We start from the raw sequence: 15171 nt of genomic DNA, 5'->3' as shown, positions 1-15171 counted from the left end.
TATTCCTGTATTAGAGCTTTCTGAAACTCAATTTCTCTAAAACAAAAAAAAGTTTTTTTATTAGAGTTTTTCATAGTTTTTACACTTTACACATTTATATTTTTTGAGTTTTAAAAAAATTAAAAAACAACTTTTTTGAGGAAAAAATATGATTAGTAAAAAAAAGGAATTCCAAATGGCCCCTTGGACTGGAGACATGGAGGACTATTTATCAACATTCTCGTTTTAAAGGTTTTTGAAACCACAAATAAACAAATTTTCTCTAAAATCACGAATGTCAAATCGCTGAACAATCCAAAAAATAGAGGAGTACCTCTAAAAATGTGAGATTTTCATACAATTACTAGCAAAAGAAATTAAAAAACTGTCCTAATGTCTAGAAAAAGGTCCAGTAAGATCAGCGCAGCTCCTGTTGACATCTATAGGACCTTGACTGGTTTTAATAGAAATTCAAATGTTAGTAATAGGCCCCATGGTAATCACTGTCCCTATCAGGCAAACCATACTTGCTCAGGCAGATATGTAACCAGGCAAGCTTTACTTGGTGCTACTGCCAGCTGCAAATGCCCTGCTAAGAGCTGCCATTGCTTGATATATGCATGAAAATGGATAAGGGAACTGTTGCACCCTGAGTAGTCGTGCAACTCTGGATTTGCCAAGCCAGAAAAAAAGTCAGCCCACATATTAAGTGGGGAAAGCCTGTTGGTGCCAACAGATTGCTGAGAAGGGGATATTGAAGAGTAACTTGATCAGTTTAGAAATGGAGCAGAATTTTTAACTGATTATATTTTTAAAAAAAGTTCCTTACTTACATAACATGGAACTCATATTACATTTTCATGTTTTTTCGCCTTTAACATTAACTTGCAACCCTGTGTTGTGATAAGGCCCTCTGCTGGCCCATTTAAACACTAGTTCTTTTTGCCTGGAGAGTAGGCAAGATATCTAGTTTGTGCTTGTGGATAAACTGAATACTAATGTCCTTTTTTTCCATGAAGCTGTAGATAGGGAAGAAGCACACTAACTTACACTGGCTTATGCCTTTATCATATTTATTGCAGCAATTGTAGCACAATGCTACAACGTCTGCAATACATGATAAAGGCATAAGCGTGTAAATTGTTGTGCTTCTTCCCTATCTACAGCTTGAATGCTAATTGACTTGGAGGAAGTCAGGGAATTGAATGCAGCCCATGAGCAAGTAAGTGGTGTGCGACAGATAACCTTTTTTCTGCTGGGCTTTTTTTTGCTGAGCCCTTTTCCAAATGATGTCTTGCCATGTCTGCGGTATGTGTATAATAATAGGGGATAAATAGAACCAGGTAAAACAAATAAAACATTTGCCAATATTTAATGAAAGTGGGCTTTATAATGAATAATTCCTAAATCCTCCACCCTGACCCTTCTGAAACATGAAGGGTCCTAGTCACTAAACACTAACTAAACAGAGAGGCACCCCTAAAGAGAGCCATCTAAATTAACAGTTTGTGGTCTGATTGGTTGGCCCTACATTTGGGAACCTCATCCAAGACAGGTGCAAGTGAGACACAATCACTGAGGGCAGTGAGCATGACTAGTCTGGTTAAGTCCATCTACTACTCCTAGGATGCTGGGATTTAGCATGATATACTGTATATCCTTTTCCCTTAGGCACCATCTGCTGTGAAATCAGGATAAAACTGTAGCATTGCATTGAGGTATTTCAGCAGCAAGCAGGATTATTTTTATTATTATAATTTATATAGCACCATCGTTCAGTTATAGTTGTATATACAATAGGGGGAGAGTCCTGCTTACAAGAGCTTACATCTTGCATCATGGTCCTTGTAATTGAGGAGATGCAATATAAATGGGCCTGTCTCGTCTGTATCCTATTTGTATGCTCTATAGTCTATAACATAAGGCTCACAGAGAGTGATAGGGGCAAAGATAATGTTCTCGTGTTTCGATAATGCTTTCTGGGATTTGCAATTTGGTTTTAGACGCATGGTGGATTGTTGGGACAGGCCAGAATCTGCAGGAGTAGCACTGGCAGCCATGTCTCCTATGGAAGCAATACACCAGCTGGCGTTGCACCTTTGTCCAAGATGTTATGTGTTTGTTCCTGCTTTGGTTTAGAAGTAGCCTGTGAGTCTCATTTCTTATGATGCTTGCTTTCTCTTATCTTTTTTTGCACCTCCAGGCTGTGAGTCACAAAAACAACTGGTGCAGGAAAGTATCAAGATGGCTACAGCATGGAGCTCAGACCAAACACGAGACACAATTGTGCAACTTCTTAGGCCAGTGCTGTCCAAGTTCTGTGGTACAGAGGGCCAACATTTTATTGGCCTATGTGGAGGAGGGCCGATAATGGAAGTCAGTGTTGGCCACTCCCCCTTTTAAACCACACCCACATTACCACAAGAACTTTTAAGATCATATCCACATTAACGGTGGTAGCACACCAAAAAACCAAATGGTTGGTGCTCACTGCAGAGAAATCCCTCATCACTCATATGTGAAAAATTGAAGTCATGTTAAAAACATACCCTTAAATCCATATGCCTCATCCTCCCCTGTGGATAATACAGCAACCCCTCAACACATGATTAAACACCTTAGGGGCCCTTAACAACAATTTCCAAATGCTAACAAATCCCAAGAACAAACCCCTAACAGGCTTACATTCCACAGGTAGCGTAGGGCAAGCAGAGAATGGCACAGACAAGCAGCACTGGGCAAGGCGAGAATGGCACACAAGCTGCACTGGGCAAGCAGAGAATGGCACACACAAGCAGCACTGGGCAAGCAGAGAATGGCACACACAAGCAGCACTGAGTAAGCAGAGAATGGCACACACAAGCGGCACTGGGCAAGCAGAGAATGGCACACACAAGCAGCACTGGGCAAGCAGAGAATGGCAATGGCACACACAGGGAGGCAGGGCAGGGCCAAAGTACTTTTGCACCCTAGGCAAGGATTCAATCAATGCCCCCCACCCAGTCCTGCATTACCATTTCCCACCTTACCAGTCATATAGCCCCCTCTACCTGTGCCAGCACCTATCATATTGCCTCCATTTGTACCTATGCCAGTCAATCCCCCAGGCCCCAATCTGTACCTGTGCCAGCATAAACCAAAACATCCATCATATTTTTACCCCCAATCTGTACCTATGCCAGCGGCAACCAAAAGAATCCATCATATTGCCCCAATTTGATCTGTTCCAGCAGTAGCCAAAAATCCATCATATTGCCCTCAAACATCTGTGTACCTGTGCCAGCAGCCCCATATTGCCCCATGTACCTGAGCCAGCAGCAGCCAATCCCTTATATTGCCTCCAATCTGTACCTGTGCCAGCATCAGCCAAAAAATACACACTATTGCCTCCATACATGTACTTGTGCCAGCAGCAGCCAAATATCCATCATATCATCTGTTTACCTGTGCAAGTAGCAGCCAAGATATTGCCCACAAATATGTACCTGTGCCAGCAGCTGCCAAAAGGGAGCCGGGGAGTGATTCTGTCTGGAACAGGGGATTTATAAAGTTGAAAATCTATTAAAGGCCAAGCAAATCAGGGTTTAAAAAAGAAAGAAAGGAAATTCCCCTTAAAAGTGTGCCCCCCCCATGATTGTGCCCTAGGTGGGCGTCTATTCTGCCTGCCCCTAGTTCCAGCCCTGCAGGGAGGGAAGGCAGAACAGAGCGGGAGACAAGGAAAGCTCTCAGTCTAATATGTACTACATACAGTGACACAATGCTGGTGCCCCATTAGCATTATGTATAAAGTGTGAACAATGTGGGCAGTTTCAGTCTGGGTCTCAGGTGTGAACAGTACAGGCCTTTAGAATATAAACAATAGAGGTGTCACAAGTGTGAACAATACAGGGAGATCACAGGTGTGATACAGGGGATTAGAGTCTGAATTTGAGGTTTAAACAATGCAGGGTGCAGTTTATCTCTACAGTGATACCTTTTAAAGTTTACATATGGTAAACAGACACAGCATCTGGGGGGCCAAAGAAGGGGGGGTAGCGGCACGTGGGCCGCCAGTTGGACAGCCCTGTTTTAGGCTGCCACCCATTGACTCTTTGAATTTGCTATTTTCAGATTTTGACGTTTGGAAAGTATTTTCTTCTTATATAAACAATATTGAATCAACAGTATTTAATATAATAGTGATGTTTTTGAACAAAAACAAACCAATAAAAAAGGTGTCATTTTCTTTTGTGAAAAAAGTATACCCTTGTCAATAATACGTGGTATTAAGCCCTTTAGCACAAACAACCTCAAGTGGGCATTTCTTATAATTGTCAACCAGTTTCTAACATTGACTAGGATCATTTTTTCCCCATTCTATGCAGACTTTTTTCAGCTGTGTGATGTGTGAAGGTCTTTATCTTTGCCTCTTCTGTCCAGACCACATTGTTCAACTGTCATTTATAAACTTTGAGTAGTGCAGAATGATATTTGCCCCACATGTGTTTATATTTATAAAGCTGGGCAAGATTGGTGAATTTAATATGCACACATATTCCATATTTATTCCCTCTGCTTTTTAAATGGCATAATCCAATTTGCACATATTAATGCACATATTCTACATTTCTGTTATGCTATGACTTTGGTGGCAGAAAAAATATTTGCTGATTTAGCAAATTAGATTTCCATTCTCAAAATTACCATAGACGCAATATTCACAAATAAACACGCAGCTCATTTGCACAATACACATTTTGTGTAATTCTCAAAGGAAAGGAAAGATGGGCGCAGCAGTGCAATATTTAAGTGTTTAAGGGAAAACATTTGCAAAACAACCACATGCAAAAAAATATGTGCTGCACAAATTTAATAAATAACCCTCTTGACTTTGCCCAGGTGTTCATGGCAGTTTTAGTTCTTTCTGGCACACTTTTGTGTTCTGAGCTCAGGCTAAATTTACTAGGATGGCATTGCATAGGAAGTTGGCATTTCTTCACTTGTAGACTTATCTTCTCCATAGTGGAATGACTGATGTCCAATTGTTTGGCGATCTTCTTGAATACCTTCCCAGTCATAAACATGTTTAACCTTGTATCTAAAGGCCTCAAAGGGCTCACTTCAACAACAAAACAACCAAACTAAGGGGTCTGTTTACTAACATTTAAATTTCTATTTGTTTTTCACAAATCACATTTTTTTCTCTAAAAATGTGTTTTTTAATTTTTCTAAAACTCTAAAAAAAAATAAAGATTTATAAAGTGTCAAAAACACGTAAACCACGAATAAAAAAAGCCTTGGCACAGAAACATATCAATCTCAAATATCACTGATAGGGCCAAAACGGTTTTCAGATATTTAAAACTGATACACTTGATTAAAAAATATGATTATTTTTTTCTGGTTAAAAGACATTTGTCTTTGATAGGGTTTCCTGTATATTAAATCACTGTAATTCATATATATGGGCCTGTCTGGTCTGTATCCTATTTGTAGAGCTGCACCGAATCCAGTATTTTGGATTCGGCCGAACCCTGAATCCTTTGCAAAAGATTCAGGCAAATACCGAACCGATTAGGGGTGGGAATGGGAAACATTTTTTACTTCCTTGTTTTATGAAAAAAAAACCATGCAATTTCCCTCCCTGTCCCTAATTTGCATATGCAAATTAGGGTTTGGATTGGCCGGGCAGAAGGATTCGGCTGAATCCGAAAACCTGCTGAAAAAAGCCGAATCCTGGATACGGTGCATCCCTACCTATTTTCATGCTGTATAACATAAGGCCTCTAAAATATATGAGCCTCTGAAAAAAAAAAAAAAAAGACACAAACCAGGGTCAACAAAGTTAAGGAGAAAGGACTACATGCTGCCCCTATAGGATATTTGATTATTTATTTGTGAGTTCCTGATCTAAACATTAGTTGACTTCAGCAATTTCCAATGCACCACTAACAAACAACATGGGAGAATTGGAAAGAGGTTAGGTTGAGAAAGCACACTAACAACCCATTTATATCCTAATAAATAGAAAAAATCTACAGGCAGGTTATCCAGAATTTTCAGGACCTGGTGTTTTCCATAATTTGGATCTCCATATCTTGTCTATTAAAAAAACGTTAACTAAACCCAATAGTATTGTTTTGCCTCCAGTAAGGATTAATAATATCTTAGTTAGGATCAATTACAATATTTTATAGCGATGCAACGAGCCCTTATTATGGGATTCAGTCAAATCCTGAATCCTTCATAAAACATTCAGCCAAAACCCAAATTGAATGGTTACAAAGATGTTTACTTCCTTAATTGTGTGACAAAAAGTCATCTAATTTTAAGGACATTAAGAACAAGTTACCAAGGCCACAAGTTGTTGAAATGCAATTATTTAACCACATTGTACACAAATAGAGTATATTTATGATTACAACAGGTCTTTCAATACTTAGCATTTTACTCACAACTCGTACATTTTTCCACTTGAACAATACACATATCATAAAACATTAAATAACAATTTAAAACTAATCTTTTTTTTTTGCAGCTAATAACAGATTCTCGTGCCTGCACTAAGGAAAAAAATTTTGTTTCTGCCTAACATGTATCTATATAAAATGGGAGCTAAAATCTTAAAGGCAAACACCAAAATTAGTAAAACAATTAAAAACAAAACCATTCATCTTTTTCACTAAAAAAAAAAACCCAGAGCCCTGAAAATGAATAGCAGCTGTCCCAGGTAACCACAATAGTCTTTGTTTCAGAAGGAATGTTAAGTATATAACAGATCATGGGTTCAGTGTGATCATACCAACCAACCAATCAAATATTAGTTTTCATTACACAAGTAACAGAACATTTATGATTGGTTGCTATGGTTTACAGAATTAGTGCACATTTCAGTAATATTATATTAAAAATCTACTACATAAATTTTAATGTACTGAGGAAACAAAACACATTTGAAGGGAAACTAGTGCACAATGGATCCCCCAATGGATCTGGTCTATTCTATATAATAATATGATTATTTCCACACCTTTGGTGTTATACTTGACACACTTCTGGACAATTAGTGATCAATACAAAAGGTTTCAACATGAAGGGAGATTCTGCTGCCCAGCAGTTTGACTGTCTCCTATTGAAGTTCTCAGCACTGGAACTCAGCTCCCCTCCCAGCAGTGCAAATGATTTGCTTACGAGGGCCTTAACGGTGCAGCCAGGGTTCAATCACTCTCATGCTCCAATAAGGAAGAGCTTTAATACATGCTCTGTCGGGGGTTCTGCATTAAGCATATTGGCCTGAACTAGAAAACTAAAGTGGCCAATTTTATTATTTTTTTGCATAATGATGGTAAATCAAAGCAGCTTTAGAATATACATTAATTTAAAATAAAAAAATATTTAAAGATATATATATATATATATATATTTATATATATATATATATATTCGGCTAAAGGAGGGACAAGCCTTCTCCAAACCCCCAAACAGTTGCCATAATATGAGAACTGCATGGATGAGAAACTTATTGTATTTTCTAGTCTTAACGATTACTTTCAATGGACCCAGGGGCCCTAGCCCAAGCCATGGACTACAACCCCAGATCATTCATCTTCCTCTACCAAACATTACTCTCAGAATTATGCATTCGGGCAGGTAGTGTTCTCCTGGAATCCACCAAATCAAGGCATTTATGTTTGTCAAATGATATTTATTACATCAGAGGATGTAATTACAATGGTAGTGACCTTAACACCACACTAGCTCATAAGAAGAGAAGGGAGAGTAACGAAAGGGAAGGGCAAGGGAGGGGGGAGTGACGGAGGGAGGGGAGAGGGATAGAGGGGAGACCAGCGTGGAGCGAACCACATGGACTAGGGGTAGGCAGAAAACTTTTGAACAGGTAGCTGCCCAGCACGCCTACATCTTTGTGCCCTAGGCAGGTGCCTCTTCTGCCTACCCCTAGTTCCAGCTCTGGTTAGGTACACAAGTGATTACAATTTTTGGGAGGTTTCACACATAGAGGACTCATCATAGTAGTAAATCTACTCCTACAAAATAGGGCAGTAAATATTTTCTGCATCACACCTCCATGTATAGGCAGATTCCTTTATTCTTTCTATTTTGGTCAGCAGCTGAAAGCTTTCAGATAGTTTCCCAAACTCCCTAACTCCTGTGGCATCATCCCCTTTTAAGATACTGTCATTAAGGATGCACTGATAAAATAACGTGTGGTCGAATACAAAAGCAAATGGGAGTTTAATTACTAAATTAGAGAAGTGATGTTGTTTTATACATCATATTTCTTTGCTGTGTTCATACTCAATACAAAGGTTAAGGATTGTTTGAGTGGAGCTCCAAGAAGAGTTCCAATAATTCAATTAAATTTGAATTGATGAAAAAAACCCTCACAATCACCAAAATTCAAAGCCAACCCCAGTATCTATTTCCCTTCTAACCAATATAGGGCTATAATCGGTTAAATGCCAGTACTTCCAAGCCATGAATATTGTATGGAAAACAATGGGAAGAAAATCGTAAGCATAGGGACTGAGGCAATATTTCCCCAAACATGATGTAATAAATCAATATTCCAATGAGACTGTAATTATTATTTTGTCCTTATAATTGACACATAACATACTCTAGTACTAAACTGAAGTCCAGCTGTTTAAATATTTTTTATAAAGGCCAGTGTTAACCAATGCTTTAACAAGAATTTGAACTCATGTAGAGATACTAAAAGTGGATAAATCCAATACATTGTTCCCATACACAAAAACAAATAAACTAATGGCAACATTGGATTTCTGACAAAAGATCAGTTTGTGTAAGCATTTATCTACCCACACCAGCATTTCTGTTCTCCAGTGTATCATCTGTCATGAGGAGGGGCTTTCATTTGCACAATCACTTGTAGGAGTCATTGTTATTTGAGCACACAAATGCTTAAAGGGTTTGCTCACCTTTGAGTTAACTTTTAGTATGATGTAGAGAGTGACATTTTGCAATTTTTTAAATTCAATTTGCAATTTCAGCAATCTGGTTGCTAGGGTCCAAGTTAGCCTAGAAGACACACAATGATTTGATTTTGAGACTGGAATATAAATAGGTGCGGGAATTTAATTAAAAGATGGCTAATCAAAAGTAGCAATGACAATATTTTTGTAGCTTTACAAAGGATTTGTTTTTAGATGGCATCAGTGACCCCCATTGAAAGTTGGAAAGAGACAAAAGAAGAAGGCAAATATTTAGAAAACCTATAGTAAATAAATATTGAAACGTTGCTTGGCCATTCTTTACATACTAAAGGTTAACTTTAAGGTGAAAAAATCCCAAGGCACACAGGATCAATGCAAGCCAGCTGCCTTGCGTGTTTATTGCGAAGTGCACTTCACAATAAAACCACATGGCAGCTTGATTGCGTTGATCCTGTGTGCCTTGGGATTTTTTCTACGGAGCATTGTATGTGAAGCGGCCAATCCTCTACCCTAGTGCACCAGATATCGCTACTTTAATTATTTACAGGGTGTGCGAGAGACATAGTTGATTCTAACTCTAAAGTGAACTACCCGCCTTTAATGACTGTCAGTGACAACTACAACCTACGTTTTCTTTTGGAGAATGGAAATGCACGGTAGACAAATTTTTTTTTGAACTGTAAATTATGCCAGGAATTTCAGTGATCCACTAATTTAGAAATATCAGCATAATTTTTAAGAGATATACATAATTTGGAATGTAAAGAATGTGAAATATTTACATATTTTTTTTCTGCTGGATGTCCCCTCTTTATTGTAAATCTGTTTGATAACATTGGCTAAAGCATGTCTGCTATGTATATATCCAAAGAGAAACATAACCTCGTTAACCGTTTTTGCTGCTCTTTTTAGACCAATTCAAATAAAAGATATTGCAGAATGTAAACTAACAAATAAAATACATGTTCATCAGCTAGTGCTTTTAAGCCTTAATTTTTTAAACAAAAGCGGAGCATCTCTTCCAGTGTCAATGTATCCGATAAGCACAAAACTGGTCTTTATGGACCCTCGAGTGTCTCTATGGAAACGTGAGCTGCAGTCATGAGGCATTATAAAACAAAAAAAAAAAAAACAATGAAAAGCCACAAAGCAAAAGGATCTTTTCTGATTCACTGCTTCTCTTCCTGTGGTTCCAAGGCTGATTGCTGAGTGAACGTGGAGAACCATGATGACATAGCAGATTTTGCACTGATTAGAGCTCCTCCAACAGACTGGCCTGAAAAAGTTGCACAAAAATGAGAAAACCTTGTTAACAGTAAGTTAATGTGGTCACATCTGCAAAAGCATTATCACAACACAGAGTTAAAATCCGGGCCATTTATTATCCTTGTATATGCTTTTATAATCGATGGCTTTCCCAAGGACAGGCAAACTGCAGCTATTAAAGGAGATTGGTTTAAAGTGAACTCGTATCAACATAGAACTGAAAAACATACCTAATCCTACAGCCATGCCACTGTACTTTTAGCTGTATTGCCTGGGTACGTATTTATTTTGCTTTTTGATTTATTTACAGCTGTAGAAGAACAGCTTCTAGTAATCCTTCAATTCAATAATGGATAGGCTAAGTCTATAGTTCCTTAAAGGAGAAGGAAAGTCTTCTTGCACTTTGGGGTGCCAAATGTTAGACACCCCCAAGTGATTGCATTTACTTACCCGTAACCCCCGGGGCCGGTGCTCCTATCAGTAGAAAACTGCACCGGCCCACGGGTTCTTCCGGTGAGCACCACGGAGCGATTCTCTTCCTGCTTCTTCTATCTTTGTGCGCAGTAGAGCGAAAAGCCGAACTTTAGCCAAACAGTCGGCTTTTTCTTTCTACTGCCCATTCCCCAGGAAATTTGAAGAAAGAAGAAGACGACTGAAGAGGATCGCTTCATGGTGCTCGCTGGAATAATTTCGGGTATGTTTTTCAGCTCTATGTTGATTGATACGAGTACACTTTAAACCACCAAATGACTATACATTAAAATCCTTAGTAAAACACCACATATTTTTACTACAGGTATGGGACCTGTTATCCAGAATGCTCGGGACATGGGGGTTTCTGGATAACGGATCTTTCCGTAATTTGGATCTTCATGCCTTAAGTCTACTAGAAATTCATTTAAACATTAAATAAACCCAAAAGGCTGGTTTTGCTTCCAATAAGGATTAATTATATCTTAGTTTGGATCAAGTACAATGTACTGTTTTATTATTACAGAGAAAAAGGAAATCATTTTTAAAAATTTGGATTATTTGGATAAAATGGAGTCTATGGGAGACAGCCATTCCGTAATTTGGAGCTTTCTGGATATCGGGTTTCCAGATAAGGGATCCTGTACCTGTACTCTACTTATCATTCTGAATTGAGTAAGCCTGTCAGATGACGAGCGAAAACACCTTCAAGAAAAAGTTATTACTATAGATATACTATGACCTGGATGAAAGAGAACCTTCACTAACTTTGCGTATCAATACTATTACCCATTACATGTAGTTAATTTTAAAAAAAAATACCTGATTGAAGGGTACTGTAATTATGGTTTGTATTCATTATATGTAACAATATTAACGTTTTAGTCACATTAGGGTAAAGCCCTTTCAAAAGGTTCCTAACCTTAATTAACTGGATAGATAAAAAATGTAGAGATTTGTGTAGCACCCCATGTCCAACCAATCAATTGAAATTCTATCTCCTTCATTAAAATTGGGATCTGACACACGTCAGTGTAAGGATTAATTTAACTCAGATTTAGAAAGAAAGAACCCCAATTATATCCGGTTGCAATTAAACACCGGTTATTTATAACAGATCTCTCTCAAATATTTGTATAAATTCACTGTGTAGGATAATTCATTAATTTACTATAAATTAAGTTAAACAAACAATTCATTCACTGTTAGTCCTCAGGATTTATTCAATCACATTAATTCAAGTGCAGTGCAATAAATTAGAAATTCATTAAATTAATTAAAAAGAAAATGAATTCCCAAACTTTCTGTGATTCCCACTTAATCAATTGATTGTTTTTTGTACTATAGTTAATTTTGTGGTAAGTATGCTTAATAGCTAAAATAAAGTGCAGTGCAATAAATAATCACTTAATTCAATTCACTTAAATAGATTCACAGTTCATGGTATCAAATTTAAAAATCAATTAATAACCGGTAAATTGATTTATGAATAAATTATTTAGATTAACTGCTTGCAGGACATCATGTCCTGCAAACAGTTGATCTAAATAATTTATGATTTTCAGTGCAACGGTGTCTGATTTGTATTGAAGTGCAAGCAAAATTGTGCACATTTTTAGCACAACCTTGTAATTGTTATTATGCTGCAGTTATGGTACAATCTGCAGCATTGTGGGTAAAATTGTTTTTTGCACACTGTGCTTGTTTTGGCTCGTAAATGAGTCCCATCTGTGCTGCCTACACCAACCATAAGGACAAGGGACAAACTGAAGAACTACTATATAAAAAGCTAAATAATTAAAAAAACACAAATAAGTAAAGACCAGTTGCACGTCTCAGAATGACTCTCTACATCAGACTAATAGTTAAGTTAAAGGTGAACAACCTCTTAAAGTTTATTACTATAACATGATTGTTGACGTTGGAAAAAAAGCATGTGCATTAAATCCTATTGCACACAGTTTTCTGACCCAACAGCACATGTGCTAAACTGTACCAGTGTAGCTGCCAGTAGCAGCCAATAACCATTCAAAGTTAGAGATTGAAAGCAAGACGTGACTGGAGTCTATGGACATGTGGTGCACTTTGGCATCTATTTTAGTAAAACATCCTCAGTGCATTTCTGTATAAGACAATATACCCATCCAGTGCATCTCTTACCTACAGCTTTTCCTGTCTGGATACTAATTTATTATTTTTGTTTATAAGACAATATACCCATCCAGTGCATCTCTTACCTACAGCTTTTCCTGTCTGGATACTAATTTATTATTTTTGTTTATAAGACAATATACCCATCCAGTGCATCTCTTACCTACAGCTTTTCCGGTCTGTACCATACTTCGGCTTGTTGTAACAACAGCATTGCCTATTTTCTTTCCTCGATCACTATTCTGTACAGAGCTAAAAAAGATACAAAATTAGGTCAGAATACTGGGCACTCTAAAATACACTCTAGAATACATTTCTAGTGTGAATAGATACTTACTGTGAAAGTCTCAACCTTACATCTGTTACACTGTAATGGCCTTGGAATGGGTGACTAAAAAATATAACAAAATCTTTGATAATGGTTACCACAATACAGTAAAGCTAACCAAAGGTTATTTTTTTAATTCAACCCACTGTTTGTTAATAAAAATATTTAAAAGTCATAAAGAAAACTTTAAAAAAAAAAAAAAAGAGCTTTTGTGTAGTAAAACAAAGGCTATGAAATGGGACCCCCTTATATTGCTAATATAGCACAATAACAGGGTGTGAAATATGTATAACTTTATTTATAAAGCACTGTAAGGAGATGCAGCGCTGTACAGTCTTACAATATAAAAGTACACACAAGGGGGACAAAACATAATAAATACAATAAATATACATAAATACACAGAGCATAAGTGCCCGGCTGTAAGAGAGACCGTAGGAAGGAAGTTCCTGTCCTGTAGAGACTAAAGTCTAAGTATGTACAAAGGTTTAAGAAAGTTGTACACTAACTTGGACACCTTGGAAGCACTTTTGACCATATTCACATTTGTGTACACAAATGTGTAACAGTACTACAGGAAAATAGGTGCTAATATTTTGTTTATAATGGCACTACATTATGCTTCTGCTCTTACTGGTATTTACCAACTTTATAAAAGAAAACCACAGGAGAAAAAAAATACAAAAATACATACATTTGGTGCAAAGCAATTCTTCATTTGTATTAGTGTATATACTATGTAGGGAATGTAATAAAAGGTCTTAAGGCTCGTACATTGCCCTAGGTAAGCCCACCCTTCCCCGATCACCCCAAACTCCCAACCCCTCATTACTGCAAGCTGTTTGTTCCTAGATGTACACAGATGATATTTTCAATAAAATCACCCGTATGTTATTCAAAGTTTTTTTTTTCCCTACACTTATTTTCATATTATTTAATTCTAGGAATGTTAGATTATTTACTACTAGTAACACATATATTTTCCTGATAAAGTGGGGATTATATACAATGTAAGGTGAAAAAAAAATAAAATGCCCAAACTGTAGCACCCTACAGTAGTGTGTGTGCATTAAAGGATCAGTATTGCTCAATGTTTCCTTACCTAGGATTTACCTCCGCTAGAGCGGGATGCTTGTTGCTGTTCCACACCCTATAACTGTGAGAAATTTTCCATGCTCCAACGAAGGCAGAGCCATAATCTGAAAGCATTTTTTCATTATCTAGAAAAAAAATCCAAGCATCATACAAATGTACAGTATATATTTTTTACATTGCATTAAAACACATTTACAAAACATGAGTAGAGTAGGCTACTTTGATGACTGTGGCTATGGGGGGTGCTGTAGATGAAATAACATGTGGATTAAAGGGATAATGTCATGTTTTTGATCGTGTTGTTTTTAAAAATATATGACTCTGTGATCCTTGGAAATAATTAATTCTACCATTTAAAATTTAATTTTCAAACTATTTTTAGCTTTGCATTTTAATAATGGTATGTGGGCAGCCATTTCCTTTCAGTATGCATCCAGCACAGCGTAATGCAAGTCCATCTCTGCCTCAGATATTCAATCCCGGTCATATAAAACATTTATTCTCGTACTGGTTGGTATTCTTATATCTTGTAATAAGTGGCACGATGATGCAGTGCAGACCATTTCTAAGTTGATTTTGGCATATAGCATGCTAAAACATACGCCAGCCTTCAGGTAATCTGCTTTGGGAAGGTAAAGCTAGTGCCACACAAGGTTTTCATCCTGTGCAGGCAGTAGCTTCTTATTTCTTTTCCATCCAGAACCATTGGCTCTGGCATGAACATGAGTCTTTAATCGGCCTGATGGATGTCTGGGCACAGCCAAGAAGATGCTACACAAAGTGCAGAAAGTACCATGGACTACTGCATATTTTGGAGTCCAGGCCCTGGAAAGAAGGTTAGTGATTAACGTCACTTGGGTGTGCCTAACATATAGGCACCCCTCATTAATGTTTGTATTTATTCTCATATAAGACATTAACAGATTA

At 37.4% G+C, this 15171-nt stretch overlaps 1 protein-coding gene across 1 annotated transcript in view; it reads right to left on the bottom strand.

Annotated features, from left to right (window-relative positions):
- Positions 1-9718: 9718 nt before the first annotated feature.
- Positions 9719-15171, bottom strand: part of avl9.L (AVL9 homolog (S. cerevisiase) L homeolog) — a 43031-nt gene continuing 37578 nt past the window's right edge. Inside the window, exons 13-16 of the mRNA XM_018267588.2 lie at positions 14252-14369; positions 13159-13212; positions 12985-13073; positions 9719-10209 (exon numbers count right to left, since the gene is read on the bottom strand). Of these exons, the coding sequence (XP_018123077.1) occupies positions 10103-10209; positions 12985-13073; positions 13159-13212; positions 14252-14369 (368 nt within the window). The 3' untranslated portion in view covers positions 9719-10102. The remainder of the gene's footprint in view (positions 10210-12984; positions 13074-13158; positions 13213-14251; positions 14370-15171) is intronic.

Source organism: Xenopus laevis, chromosome 6L (genome assembly GCF_017654675.1).
Source record: "Xenopus laevis strain J_2021 chromosome 6L, Xenopus_laevis_v10.1, whole genome shotgun sequence".
In the NCBI taxonomy this organism is placed as follows: domain Eukaryota; kingdom Metazoa; phylum Chordata; class Amphibia; order Anura; family Pipidae; genus Xenopus; species Xenopus laevis.
This window is presented reverse-complemented; position numbering and strand designations above follow the sequence as displayed.